The sequence below is a fragment of the Nycticebus coucang genome, chromosome 3, assembly GCF_027406575.1.
Source record: "Nycticebus coucang isolate mNycCou1 chromosome 3, mNycCou1.pri, whole genome shotgun sequence".
NCBI lineage: Eukaryota > Metazoa > Chordata > Mammalia > Primates > Lorisidae > Nycticebus > Nycticebus coucang.
The window spans coordinates 94,263,458-94,278,003 of record NC_069782.1 but is presented as its reverse complement, the minus strand read 5'-3'; the positions used below and the strand labels follow the sequence as shown (position 1 = coordinate 94,278,003).

General features: G+C 39.5%; 1 protein-coding gene and 1 non-coding gene across 2 annotated transcripts in view; one reads left to right on the top strand and one right to left on the bottom strand.

Annotated features, from left to right (window-relative positions):
* CFAP70 (cilia and flagella associated protein 70) overlaps positions 1-14,546 on the bottom strand; it is a 116,977-nt gene that overhangs the window by 39,622 nt on the left and 62,809 nt on the right. The window contains exons 11-15 of the mRNA XM_053586138.1: positions 13,138-13,308; positions 12,869-12,949; positions 10,570-10,661; positions 2,386-2,450; positions 1,654-1,844 (exon numbers count right to left, since the gene is read on the bottom strand). Coding sequence (XP_053442113.1) covers positions 1,654-1,844; positions 2,386-2,450; positions 10,570-10,661; positions 12,869-12,949; positions 13,138-13,308 — 600 coding nt within the window. The remainder of the gene's footprint in view (positions 1-1,653; positions 1,845-2,385; positions 2,451-10,569; positions 10,662-12,868; positions 12,950-13,137; positions 13,309-14,546) is intronic.
* On the top strand, positions 13,995-14,100 carry LOC128582730 (U6 spliceosomal RNA). Its single transcript, XR_008379176.1, has one exon. It is a non-coding gene; the product is annotated as a U6 spliceosomal RNA (small nuclear RNA).

Sequence of the window (14,546 nt, the reverse complement as noted above, 5' to 3'; positions counted from 1 at the left end):
TATCAGCTTTCTGGTTTTCCTCCAGTCAACATACTGCATATGATTTCTTTCCTTGATGTCATCATTTTCACTAATAGGTACAATGCATGACTCATACCATGTGAAGAGAGCCATAGGGCTGAAGAAACACGTTGGCATTAAGTTTAAGCATTATGTCATGGTGGCCATATGGTTAAGGGAGAAAGACCTGGGCTGAGAGTCCAGAGAATGGAATTCTGGTTCTAATACTGCCACTGTACAACTTCATAAATTATTTTACACTTTGGTACCTCAGTTTTGTCATTTGTTAAGTGGATATGTAGTTCTGGTATTATTACCTTATTTCAGAAGATGACTGAGAAACCAAAAAGAAATAACAGGATGTAGAAGCTTAAAATGCTATACAAATATAAACATAGCATGTTGCTATGGCCAGGACAGCTGCTGCTGATTTTTTTTTTTTCTTTCTAATGTAATACTACTGTCAAGGGTTTTACTAAGTACTTTCTATGCATTATCTTATTTAACTCTCATAGTGACCCCATATGATAATATTAGTATTATCCCTCATTGTTAGATAAAGAAATTGAGGGGCGGCGCCTGTGGCTCAGTCGGTAAGGCGCCAGCCCCATATACCGAGGGTGGCGGGTTCAAACGCGGCCCCGGCCAAACTGCAACCAAAAAATAGCCGGGCGTTGTGGCGGGCGCCTGTAGTCCCAGCTACTCGGGAGGCTGAGGCAAGAGAATCGCTTAAGCCCAGGAGTTGGAGGTTGCTGTGAGCTGTGTGAGGCCACGGCACTCTACCGAGGGCCATAGAGTGAGACTCTGTCTCTACAAAAAAAATAAAAAAAAAAAAGAAATTGAGAAAGGTAAAATTATATGCTCAAGGTCTCTCAGCTAGTAAATAGAACCAGAAATCAAACTGAGACAGCAACACCACCTGCTGAGAATACCCTCTTGACTCTGTGAGCATCAGTTGTTTTTCACTTTATTACTTCAAGGTTCTTTCTTTTTATCTGTTTAGTATAGCATGTAGTAAATGTGCATACAGAGGTAGTGTAATGTAGCAGTTAAGAATATGAGTTCTGGAGTCAGACTGCTGAATTTGAATCCTGACTTTGACCTTTACTATCTCTGTGGCATTAGGCAAATAACTTAACCAACTAATGTTTCATGTCCCCTTCTGCAAAGTGAGAAGGACCTACTTCATAGGATTGTTATAAGGATTTAAATTAGTAAAACATAAAGCATTGACAAATTTGCCTAGCATACAACACCTAATAAATGTTAGCCATTATTATTAAGTGAACTATTTCTCAAATATTAGTGATTCTATGGATGAGAGAGAGACATAAATGGAAGGCAGAATTGGTTACAGAGTCAGTGCCAGACAGAGTTTCTGACTCCTAGAGCAACAGTGAAATCTGGATCAAAATCTGGCCTCGCCTCAAGTAAAGAACTAAAAGCTCACACTCAAAATGGATACCGTGTCCCTCCAAGACCGCAGGAATGGAGCTTCTCCTGACATTCTATCATAGAGAAGTTAGCTCCTTACATCAACAGCAAAAAGTAGGAGTATAGTTGAACATAATCAGAGGGAAAAAATGTTAACTGGGTATGTAGAGAAGGTGTTCCATAAAACCCATAGGATAACTGAACAAATGAATATTTTACCTTGAGTTGTTCTTTGAAAGCAAAGTATTTTCCAGAGCAGTTAAGTTCATAGCTTAGCTGGCACTTCTGTTCCTCCAGAGTTTCACTATCTATATCATTCCCCAGTTTTGCCACCTGTTTTCCAAACATTCTGTGGTACTCATCCAGAATGGCTCTAGAAATGTTCTTGATCTGTGAGTGGTAGTCACTCACTGCCTAGGAAAATATAAAATGTCTGCTAAAGAGGGCTCAAAGAGGTCAAGTCCATTGAAAGTAAATCTAAAATTGGTTTGGGATTTATGTTCAATAATATTTTAGGCCAGGGGTGTCCAACCTTTTTCTTTTTCTGATGCACATTGGGAAAATAGGAGTTGTCTTGGGCAACACATTAAACACACAAACACTAATGAAAGTTGATTAGCAAAAAAAAAAAAAAAGGTCCATGCATACTTTTGGTGATATTCAACACCACAGATAAGCCAAAAGAGTCCTCACAAAATCTGCAGGCCACAGGATGTACACCCTTGCTTTAGACTAAAGTGCTCTTTTCTTCCCAGCTCAGAGACCATCCACCAAGATTAAACATTGTATACTATTCGCTATGTGCCACTAATCACAAATGTCACAAGGAATGAAAATATGTAAAGCTTCAAACAAGTTTTCACTCCTCTGGAAGACATATTAGAGAGTGCATGCAATTTTCAAATGCATGCACTCTGTATCTTACTTACTGTTTCACCTTGCTTTTGGCACTTGCCTTTTGAGCTCCTCCTGTCCGACGGGTAAGAGGAGGCCTTGGAGGAATCATTTCCTTGACTCTATTAGGAAAAACAAAAAACACGTTATCATCTGCAGATTTATGTTTTCTTATATCTCACCTTCAAAGAGTCTGGGTATGAGAGATCCAAGGTCTCTTCCTCCATTGCACTTGAGTACTGTGAATACCAGCACAGTACATGGCTGAGGATCAGGTAGGGGAAAAGCCAGGAAGCAGCTGCGCAGAGAGTATCTAAGTTGTACTTTTGGCTATTTTCAGTCCTGAATTTACCCTTTACCCTTACACATTTTTTTAACCTGTCATTGTACATAAGTAGCTCCTTGACTACTTGGAAAGAAATCGGTATCATGATTTTAGTGGCACTCAGTAAAGTCTCTGAAAACACAAGTATTTAGAAATCTGAGTAGTAGAGACAAATGAAAGCTTTTCTTTTCTTTTTTTGAGACAGAGTCTCATTTTGTTGCCCTCAGTAAAGTGCCATGGTGTCATAGCTTACAGCAACCTCAAACTCTTGGGCTCAAGCAAATCTCTTGTCTTAGCCTCCCAAGTAGCTGGGACTACAGATGCCTGCCACAACACCCAGCTATTTTTAGAGATGGGGTCTCACTCTTGCTCAGGCTGGTCTTGAACCTGTAAGCTCAGGCAATCCACCCACCTTGGCCTCCCAGAGTACCCAGATGTGAAAGCTTTTCTTTCTCTTTGATCTAAGATAAAAGTGTACTCTTGGGTCGGGTGCAGTGGCTCACTCCTGTAATTCTATCACTCTGCGAGGCCGAGCGGGTGGATTGCTTGAGTTCAGCAGTTTGAGACCAACCTGAGCAAGAGTGAGACCCTGTCAGAGTCCCAAATCTGAGATAAGGACTTTTTAGGCAAGGAAACCATAAGTGGAAAGGCCTTGCTACAAGAATGTGCCTGGAATGTGTGAGGAATAGCAGGAACACCAGTTTGGATGTAATGAAAAAGTGAGGGCAAAGTACACGCAGAAAATGCAGGCCCTTATAGACCATTGTAGAGACTCTTACTTTAACTCAAGAGTGTGATGAGGAGTCACAGATAATTTCTGAGCAGAAGAGTTACATGAATTGACTTCAATTTTAATATAATCATTTTAGAATGCTGTCTTAAGAATAAACTCCCCAGGCTTGGCACCTGTGGCTCAAGCAGCTAAGGCACCAGCCACATACACCTGAGGTGGCGGGTTTGAATCCAGCCCAGGCCCACCAAACAACGATGGCTGCAACCAAAAAAATAGCCAGGCGTTGTGGCGGGCACCTATAGTCCCAGCTACTTGGGAGGCAGAGGCAGGAGAATTGCTTGAGCCTCGGAGTTGGAGGTTGCTGAGAGCTGTGATGCCATGGCACTCTCACCAGGGTGACATCTTGAGGCTCTGTGTCAAAAAAAAAAAAGAATAAACTCCCCAAATGTTCATCAAGTGATGAATGGAAAAACAAAAGGTGGTATATTTATTCAATGAAATATTATTTGGCAATAAAGAAATCAAGTACTGACACATGCTACAATATGCTAAATGAAATAACCTTATGCTAAATGAAAAAAGCCAGTCACCACATATCATATGACACCATTTGTATGAAATGTCCAAAGTTGTCCAAATCTATGGAGACAAAAAGTAGATAAGTGGTTGTTTAGGAGTGAAGAGTAGGGTACAGGGCAAAATGGATGGGAGGAAATGACTGCTAATATATATGGAGTTTTATTTTATTTTTTATTTTTTGAGACAGTATCACTTGGTCACCCTTGGTAGAGTGCCGTGGCATCTTAGCTCACACAATAGAGTGCCATGGCATAGCAACCTCAAACTCTTAGGCTCAAGCAATCCTCTTGTCTTAGCCCTACACATTTTTTGAGTAGCTAAGACTACAGGTGCCTGCCACAATGCCCAGCTCGTTTTCAGAGACAAGATCTCGCTCTAGGTCATGTTGGTCTCCAACTCATGAGCTCAGGCAATCCACCTGCCTCGGCCTCCCAGAGTGCTGGGATTAGGGTTTTAATTTTAGAGGTAATGATAATGGTAATGGTTGCATAATTCTATGAATACACTAAAAGCCCCCGAACTGTATGCTTTAAATGCGTGAAGTATGTGATATGTCAATTGTATCTCAATGACGCTGTTATTCATAAGAGAAGAAGAAACTGAAGGGTGGAATGGTAGATGCCGGGAGAACAGATGAGAGATTACTATGGCTCTGACAAAAAAATATTGTGAGAATTAGGCACAAAAATCTAGAGTTAAGGAGAGAAGCCTAGGCTTGAAATATAAATTTGAAAGCCCCATCAGCATATAAATGGTGTTTAGAGCCAGGATAACTGATAGAAATCAAGGAAGTTGGGTATATAGTAAAGAAGTTCAAAGACTGAGTTCTGTGGGATTTCAACATTTAGAAGCTGGATAAATCAGGGAGGGAGGAATAAAACCAAGAGAGTATAGAACCTGAATGCCAGGAAAAGAAGTACCTTAATGAAGACTGAATAAACACTGATCACAGGTCCAAATGACTCTGAGAATAGACCACTGGATTTAACAATATGGTGGTCATTGATGACTTAATATAAGAAAATATATCTGAAGATAAATTATTGGAAGGGAATTACCTGATCAAAGGGTTAAAAGATCCATTAATTTTTTTTTGTTTTTGTTTTTTTTGAGACAGAGCCTCAAGCTGCCCCCCTGGGTAAGGTGCTGTGGCATCACACCTCACAGCAACCTCCAACTCCTGGGCTCAAGCCATTCTCCTGCCTCCGCCTCCTAAGTAGCTGGGACTACAGGCACCCGCCACAACACCTGGCTATGTTTTGGTTGTAGCCGTCATTGTTGTTTGGCAGGCCCAGGCTGGATTCAAAACCACCAGCTCAGGTGTATGTGGCTGGGGCCTTAGCTGCTTGAACCACAGGCGGTGAGCCTTTATGTTTTTTTTTTTTTTTTGCTTTGTTTTGTTTTTTGAGACAGAGTGTAGCGCTTACTATGTAGCGCTTGGTAGAGTGCCGTCGCATCCCAGCTCATAGCAACTTCAAACTCTTGCGCTTAAGCGATTCTCTTGCCTCAGCCTCCCAGGTAGCTGGAACTACAGGCGCCTGCCACAATGCCCAGCTATTTTTCGTTGTTGTTGTTGTTATTGTTGTTGTTGTAGTTGTCATTGTTGTTTAGCAGGCTTGGGCCAGGTTCCAACCTACCATCCCCAGTGTATGTGGCTGGCGCCCTAACCACTGAGCACTGAGCCATGAATTTGAATTTAAGTAGCTATTACCAAATTGCCCTCCATTGGAATTGTACCAATTTACAATTTGTATGAGAGAAGCTATTTGCAAACATCTTCAAAAAAACACAACTAGTAATTAAGCCTGAACTTCAGCAATTAAAAAACAAGGTATTTCAGTGTAATTTTCATTTGAATTTCTTTGGTTTTTATATCAAAATATTAAGGGGGGGTATAAATGTTTTTGTACATGGATACTTAAGTTGGGGCTTTTAGCATGCCTGTCACCATAATAATGTGTACACTGTACCAAATAATTTTTACCCCTCCTCCCCCTTCTATCAATCCCCTTCTTGATTTCCATTGTCCTTTACATTTCTCTGTGCCCATGTGCCCATGTTTTAGTTCCCAATTATTAGTGAGAACATGTGGTTTTGTTTTTCCCTTTCTGAGATACTTCACTTAGGATAATGACCTCCATCCAGTTCCATCTATATTGCTGCAATGGACATTATTTCATTCCTTTTTATGGCTGAATAGTATTCCACTATATATATATACAGAAGGTGTCAAAGAATGTATACATGTTTTAAGAAATAAAAAATTGGGGCGGCACCTGTGGTTCAGGAGGTAGGGCACCGGCCCCATATACCAAGGGTGGTGTGTTCAAACCTGACCCCAGCCAAACTGCAACAAAATAATAACCGGGTGTTGTGGTGGGTGCCTGTAGTCCCAGCTACTCAGGAGGCTGAGTCAAGAGAATCATCTAAGCCCAGGAGTTGGAGGTTGCTGTGAGCTGTGAGGCCACGGCATTCTACCGAGGGCAATAAAGTAAGACTCTGTCTCTAAAAAAAAAAAAGAAAAGAAAGAAAGAAAAAGTTGGACTTGGCGCCTGTAGCTCAAGTGGCTAAGGTGCCAGCTACATACACCAGAGCTGGCAGGTTCAAATCCAGCCCAGGCCTGCCAAACCACTATGACAACTACAACCAAAAAATAGCCAGGCGTTGTGGCGGGCGCCTGTAGTCCCAGCTACTTGGGAGGCTGAGGCAAGAGAATCACTTAAGCCCAGGAGTTGGACGTTGCTGTGAGCTGTGATGACAGGGCACTCTATCCAGGGTGACAGCTTGAGCCTCGTCTTAAAAAAAAAAAAAAAGAGCTGGGCACAATGGCTCACCCTTGTAATCCTACTATGTTGGGAGGCCAAGACAGGAGGATTGCTTGAGGCCGGGAGTTCAAGATTAGCTTGAACACCACCACCCTACAAAAAAATTTTAAAAATTAGCCCGGCATTGGCTCGGTGCCTATAACTCAGGGGCTAGGGCACTGGCCACATACACCAGGGCTGGCAGGTTCAAACCCAGCCCTGGGCCTGCCAAACAACAATGACAACTGCAAGAACAATAACAAAATAGCCAGGCATTGTGGTGTGCACTTGCAGTCCCAGCTACTTGGGAGACTGAGGCAAGAGAATTGCTTAAGCCCAAGAGTTTGAGGTTGCTGTGAGCTGTGACGCCACAGGACTCCACTGAGGGCAACATAGTGAGACTCTGCCTCAAAAAAAAAAAAAAATTAGCCAGACATGGTGGCACATGCCTATAGTCCCAGCTACTTGGAAGGCTGAAGCAGGAGGATCACTGGAGCCCAGGAGTTTGAGGTTATAGTGAGATATGACCATGCTACTGCACTCTAGCCTGGGCAACAGAGTGATACACTGTCTCAGAAGGAAAGGAAATGAGAGGGATGGGGAAGAGAGCAGAGGAGAGGGAAGGGGAGTGAGGGGAAGGGAGGACATGAGAGCAGAGGAAAGCAGAGGATAGGAGAGGAGAGGAATTATAAAAAAGAATCAAATAGAAAGTCTGAAGCTGAAAAATACAATAATCAAAATGAAAACTTTTCTAAAGGGTTCAACAGCTGATTTGATTGGGCAGAAGAAAGAATCAGTAAACTTGAAGATAGGATGATTGAAATAATTCATTCTGAGGAATGGAAAGAAAAAGAATAAAGAAAAGTGAACAAACCTACAACCTATAGGATGTCATCAAGCTGGGCAACATGCACATTACAGGAGTTCCATAAGAAGTTTCCAGAAAAGGAAAGGGGCAGAAGGAATTTTGAAGATATAGTAACCCAAAACTTCTGAAATTTGATGAAAGGTATAAATGTATACATCAAACAAGCCTTACAAACTCCACACAAAAAAAATTCAAGAAGATTCACACTATATTATAGTCAAATTGTCAAAAGTAAAGGACAAGGTTGGGCATGTGGCTCATGTAATCCTAGCACTTTGTGAGACTGAAGTGGGAGGACTGCTGGAGTCCAAGAGTTCAAGACCAGCTTGGGCAACAGAATGAGACCCCATCTGTACAAAAATTTTAAAATTAGATGAGCATGTTGATGTGTGCCTGTAGTCCTTGCTACTTGGGAGGCTAAGGCACAAGGGTCATATGAGCCCAGGAGTTTGAGGTTACAAGTGCACTATAATCACAACACTGTCTCCAGCCTACGTGTCAGAACAAGATCCTGTCTCTAAAATAATAAAACGTAAGTTAAAAAAATATATGACATGCAGACAACAAATGAATAAATGGCAGAAATAAATCCCTCTTTATTATTTATTACATTAAAGTAAATGGATTACATTTTCTTATTAAAAGATAGAGATTGACAGATTAGATTTTTACAAACTACACAGAATCCATCTATCTGCTGTCTGTAAGACACTCCCCTTTTAGATAGAAGGATACAAAGAGGTCAAAATTAGAAGGATAAAATCAGATATTCCATGCCAACAGCAATCAAGCCACTGGGGTAGCTATATTATTGTCAGATAAAATAAACTTTAAATCAAAAGAAGTTAAAAGAGACAAAAGGGATGCTAAGTATTGATAAAAGCAATAAAATATAACATTTATAAACATATACAACAGAGCCCCAAAATTTATGAAGCAAAAATTGACAGAATCGAGGGGACAAATCAACAGTCCTACAATAAAAGAGGCCCTACTTTCAATAAGGGATAAAACAATAATAAAGAAATAAAGAACTTGAACAATACTATAAACCAATTAGATAACAATAGACATATGCAGAACTCTCCACCCAAAACAGAATACACATTCTTTTCAAGTGCACATAGAACATTCTGCAGGATAGACCATCTGTCAGGCTAAAACCCAAATATCATTAAATTTAAAAAGACTGAAATCATATAAAGCATCTTTTTTGATCACAATGGAATAAAATTAGAAATTATGAACAGGGAAAAAAATAAAGAAATTATGAATGGGGGACAGCACCTGTGGCTTAAGGAGTAGGGCGCTGGCCCCACATCCCCATAGCAGGTTCAAACCCAGCCCCGGCCAAAAAGAAAAAAAAAAACTGCCAAAAAAAATTTTTTTTTCTAAAGGATAAAACAAAAGAGAAATTATGAACAGGAATAGGACAGACAGAAAACTGGTAAATTTACAAATACGTAGAAATTAAACAACACACTCAAATAACCAATGGGTCAAAGAATAAATTGCAAAGGAAATTTTTGAAAAAACAATTCTTGAAATAAATGAAAACAAAAAAACAACATATCAAAAGTTTATGAGTTACCAGGAAAACAGCACTAAGAGGAAAATTTAGTTTTAAATACATACATATAAGAAGAAAAAAGCTTTCAAATAAATAACCTAACTGTATATCTTAAGGGACTAGAAAAAGAAAATTATGCCCAAAGGCAGCAGAAGAAATAATGAAGATTAGAGTAGAAGCAAATAAAATAGAGATAGAAAAACAATAGAGAAAATCAACAAAATAAAAAAGTTGGCTCTTTAAGAAGATCAACTTTGAGAAACGTTCGGCAAGAATGACTAAGAGAAAAAGAAGACTCAATTTATTAAAATAAAAAATCAAAGTGGAGACTTAACTACTGATTTTATAGGGACAAAAACAATTATGAGAGAATACTATGAACAATTAAATGCTAACAAATTGAACAACTTAGGTAAAATGCAGAACCTTGTAGTAATGTGCCAGCAAAACACTATGGTACAATAGAAGTAGTTTTTAAAAATTATATATATATGTATGTATTTATTTGTGACATGTGTGTATATTTATGTGTGTATGTGTAATGCAGGGGCTTTAAAATAACCTCAGAAATGGTGGCGCCTGTAGCTCAGGGGGTAGGGTGCCGGCCACATACATAGGGGGCTGGTGGGTTCAAACCTGGCCCAGGCCTGCTAAAACAACAGTGACAAATGCAAAAAAAAAAAAAAAAAAATAGCCGGGCATTGTGGTGGGTGCCTGAGGTTCCAGCTACTCGGGAGGCTGAGGCAAGAGAATCACTTCAGCCCGAGACTGAAGTTGCTGTGAGTGGTGACACCACAGCACTCTACCCAGGCTGACAGCTTGAGACTCTGTCTCAAAAAAAATAAAAAAATAAAAAATAACCTCAGAAGGGTAACACCTAGATATTAAAAGTGGTTCTGACTAGGTGAGTAGAAATCTGGATGTTTTTATATACCTTCTTGCTTATCTTCATTTTCTAAAATTTTTTGTAATAAGCATACAATACTTTTGTAGTAAGGAGATACAGTAACAACAATAAAAATCTTTATCTTGAAAAAAACCAGAAAATTGCTGCCCACGGAAAATTACAATTGTGGAGTCAAACTGACTTCCTCTTAGTTATACAGGATTATAATGGGTTTTATCCCCAGGTTACCAATGAGACAGTTTCTGTAGGTTTGTTCTTAAGTTGGAAGAGGTACATTTACCTCTTACCCTTATAATAGTCTCCATTTGTAAGCGTGAGCCACATGTCAGTTGAATGTTTGTAACTCAAGAACTTGCTGAAACAGCCTCCGTTCATAAGGGTGAGTTGTGTTTGTAATTCAGGGACTGTCTGTGCCCAAATTGTGCGAAACAGGTGTGAGAAGCATTGCTACGCACCTTTTGGCTAGCTCCTCTGGCATTCGTTTTGGAACCAAGGCTTTGTCCAGCTGAATCTCCAGTACAAGGTATGTTCCTGCTTCTACATATTGCTATGAAGACATTTTTCCCCATTATTTCCAGAAAAAAAGACATTTATGAAAAAAATTAAGTAATATAAGATAATGCTCACAATATAAAGTGAAAAAACTGCAGAGACAACTATACATATGGTATGATCTCAACTGTATAAAAAATAATACAGAAAAATAACTGAACATAAATATTGCAACAGTGGTTATCTCTTGGAGTAAAGGGTTTTCAGTTTTATTTTTGGAAACTTCTACCTCAGCTGAAGCCCTGTTTAACTTGTTCAAAACACTTTCCTTAAAACTGTTTTAAGTGAATTCCCTCTTTCTTTCAGCAACCCTCTCTCATGGATCCTGCAAAAATATTCTGTCCACTACCTTTTTTCATTCTCACTCCTCACCACCATCTACCAACTTCAATTGCTGGACAATACTACTCAGATTTTTGCCAGCATCTAAAATACAATATATCCAAATTGACTTTATCATTTTCCCTATTTCAACCTCTCTTCTGGCTTTTCTGTTAATGGGGTTGTTGTCCTTCCAAAAAGTAAGTTATCTCTAAGTTTTGTTTATCATACACCCAAATTTTCCCAATTCCAAACACCTTGCTTCTGCATGTTTTTGGCTTTCTTTACCCCTGCACCAAATCAAACTGTCATCAATACTCATCTGTATAACAAGAAAAACCTGTAGCCTTATCGTGCCTTCAGTCTCTTTTCACACTCTTGCAAGAATTCTGGCCTGAAGCACACATAAGATCCTATTCATAATTTAAAACCTTAGATGTGAGTCTCCAAAAAGAGGCTCAAAAGTTCCTCAACAGCTATAGAATAAAGATCAAGCTTTTTTTTTTTTTTGAGACAGTCTCCCTCCCTCCTCTGGGTAGAGTGCTGTAGTATCATAGCTTACAGCAACCTCAAATTCTGGGGCTCAATAGATCCTCTTGTCTCATACTCCTGAGTAGCTGAGACAACAGGTGCTTGCCATGACACCAAGCTAGTTTTTTCTATTTTTAGTAGAGACAGGGTCTCACTCTTGCTCAGGCTAGTCTTGACCTCCTGAGCTCAAGCAATCCAACTGCCTGGGCCTCCTAGAGTGCCAGGATTACAAGATTGAGGCACCATACCCAGCCAAGCCCAAGTTTTTTTGTTTGTTTTTGTTTTTTGAGACAGAGTCTCACTATGTCACCCTGGGTAGAGTGCTGTGGCATCACAGCTCATAGCAACCTCAAACTCTTGGGCTCAAGAGATTCTCTTGTCTTAGCTTCCCAAGTAGCTAGGACTACAGGTGCATGCCACAATGCCTAGCTATTTTTTTTGTTGCAGCTGTCATTCTTGTCCAGTTGGCTGGGGCTGGGTTCAAACCCACCAGCCTGGATATATGTGGCCGGAGCCGTAACCACTGTGCTACAGGCACCAAGCCAAAACCCAAGTTTTTTAACAAGACTCTGCCTCACCTCTTTCTAGAATCTCTTCTTTCTTTTCATTCTTCTATATACCACACACTGAATTAACAGATGTACCCTAAATTCTGCTCTTGCAAATTCTCTATGTGCCTTGACTAAAGCTGTTCCATGGCCCTGAACTGCCTCTCCCTTCATTGTCATCTGGTGAAAAGTTCTCTTCATCTTTCACTACTTAGGTTAGATACTGTTTCTCCTATTGAGTGTCCAGAGGAGAGATGAACAAATGCTGTGGTTGGTGCATCTTTGCATCAGTCATAGGGCTTAACATAGTAGAATTAACAAAAGACATAAAATTTTAATGCTGGGGCTCGGTGCCTGTGGCTCAAGGGGGATTCAAATCCAGCCCGGGCCTGCCAAACAACAATGACAGCTGCAACCAAAAAATAGCCGGGCGTTGTGGCAGGCACCTGTAGTCCCAGCTACTTGGGAGGCGGAGGCAGGAGAATCACTTGAGCCCAGGAGTTAGAGGTTTCTGTGAGCTGTGATGCCACAGCACTCTACCCAGGCTGACAGCTTGAGGCTCTGTCACAAAAAAAAAAAAAAAAAAATTAATGCTGGGAAGGACCTTAAAGTTAACCTGATACCAATTCATTTTATAGAGTTTTCACAAGACAAAGAAATTTGCACAAAGTCAGAAACTAGTCATGACCAAATACAGGTGGTAACTTATATCCTGCCCTGAACATTTGTCACTCTAACTGCCTTGCTCAATAAAGGTCTGATGAAATTAAACTTAATTTTCCAAAACTTTATGCATAGTTACCTGTCCTTCTGGATTGTTGCTTACAGGGGGCTCGCCTTCCAAAGGTGTATCTGAACTTTGAGATTTTATACTAGGTGCTTGCTGAAAGAAAATGAACATAACTCAAAGTTGAATTCTTACATGATCTTCATAATGGAAGGAACAATGATAATTATACTATATCAAATGCAAACTGCTTGTATATTAATATAATTTACCAAATTAGAAATCAGTACAAGCTTCTGGAAGGTAATAAAATAGGCAAAACCATTACCTTCTCTACAACCTACCATATCCCCAGGTCTAAGCCTTCCATCTATATCCTTTTCTTTTACTGTTTTATCTTCTTTCAGATTCTTAGGAGCAACTTGTTTGGAAAGTGGAGAATTAATTCCTCCTACTTTATTATTTTGAATCAAATGATGGCCAATGTCCCGGAATAAGCTAACTGAACACTTGGTCTGAAAAGAAACAAAAGAATGCAATGAATCACAAGCAAATGAGACACAATTGAAAGAAATCCATATTTTTTATCACTTAGTTATTTATTTATTTTTGAGACACAGTCTCACTGTGTCACCCTCAGTAGCATGCTGTGGTGTCATATCTCAACCTCAAACTCTTAGGCTCAAGCAATTCTGTTGCCTTAGCTTCCCAAGTAGCTGGGACTACAGGAGCCCACCAGCTACTTTTAGAGATGGGTCTCGCTCTAGCTCAGGCTGGTCTGGCTGGTCTTGAACTCCTGAGCTCAAGCAGTCCATCCACCTTGGCCTTCCAGAGTGCTAAGATTACAGGCGTGAGCCACTCCTGGCCTTCTATTATTTATATTTAGAGAAGACTTTATTTGTATGGTACAACCTGGCTTGATTCTGGTGTGTCATACCTCTTGTCATCAGAATACTTTTAATTTCTGACACATAATTTCAAATTAACTTCAAGTGATATAATTAATTTATATCCAAGAAATTTGTCCTATTGCTACAAACCTATCAGTTATAGCAGGAAGAATAAGGTACACTTAAAGTTCAAAGTAAAACTTTTGTATAGAAAAGTTCAAACAGAAGATAAATGACTGGAAAGAAATCTTACAATTTTTTAATTAAAGGACATGAATGACTCTCAAAAGAAATTATATTGAATGGTGCCTGCTTCAGCAGGCAGCAACATATATTAAAATTAGAATGATACAGAGAAGATTAGCATGGCCCCTGCACAAGGATGACACGAAAATTCATGAAGTGTTCCATATATTAAAAAAAATTTTAAGAAAAGAAAAAAAGTAACTATGCTGAATGAAAAAAGTCAGACAAAAAAGCTCGGGGAATTCAAGGGGAGAAGTGGACAGAGGTAGGAGGGGAGGGATAACAAAGGGCATGAGAAAACTTTGGGGGATAAGCATTATCTCAACTAGTGACAGTAGTGACAGTTTCACAGTTGTATATCAAAACTTTAATTGTACACTTTAAATGTGCAGTTTATATTAATTATACCTCTATAGAGCTGTTAAAAGATAATCCAACAACATTAAAGAAAAATTATAAAGACTAAAACTACTCACAATCTTACCACCTCTACCATAATTACTGTATTTCACAGATTCGAAGATGTTAAAATTTAAAAAAGTTTACATCTCTGGGAAATGTCATATAATAAGATTATTTCATATAAGTAGCATTGAAAAACATGTAGTCTTTAGTGT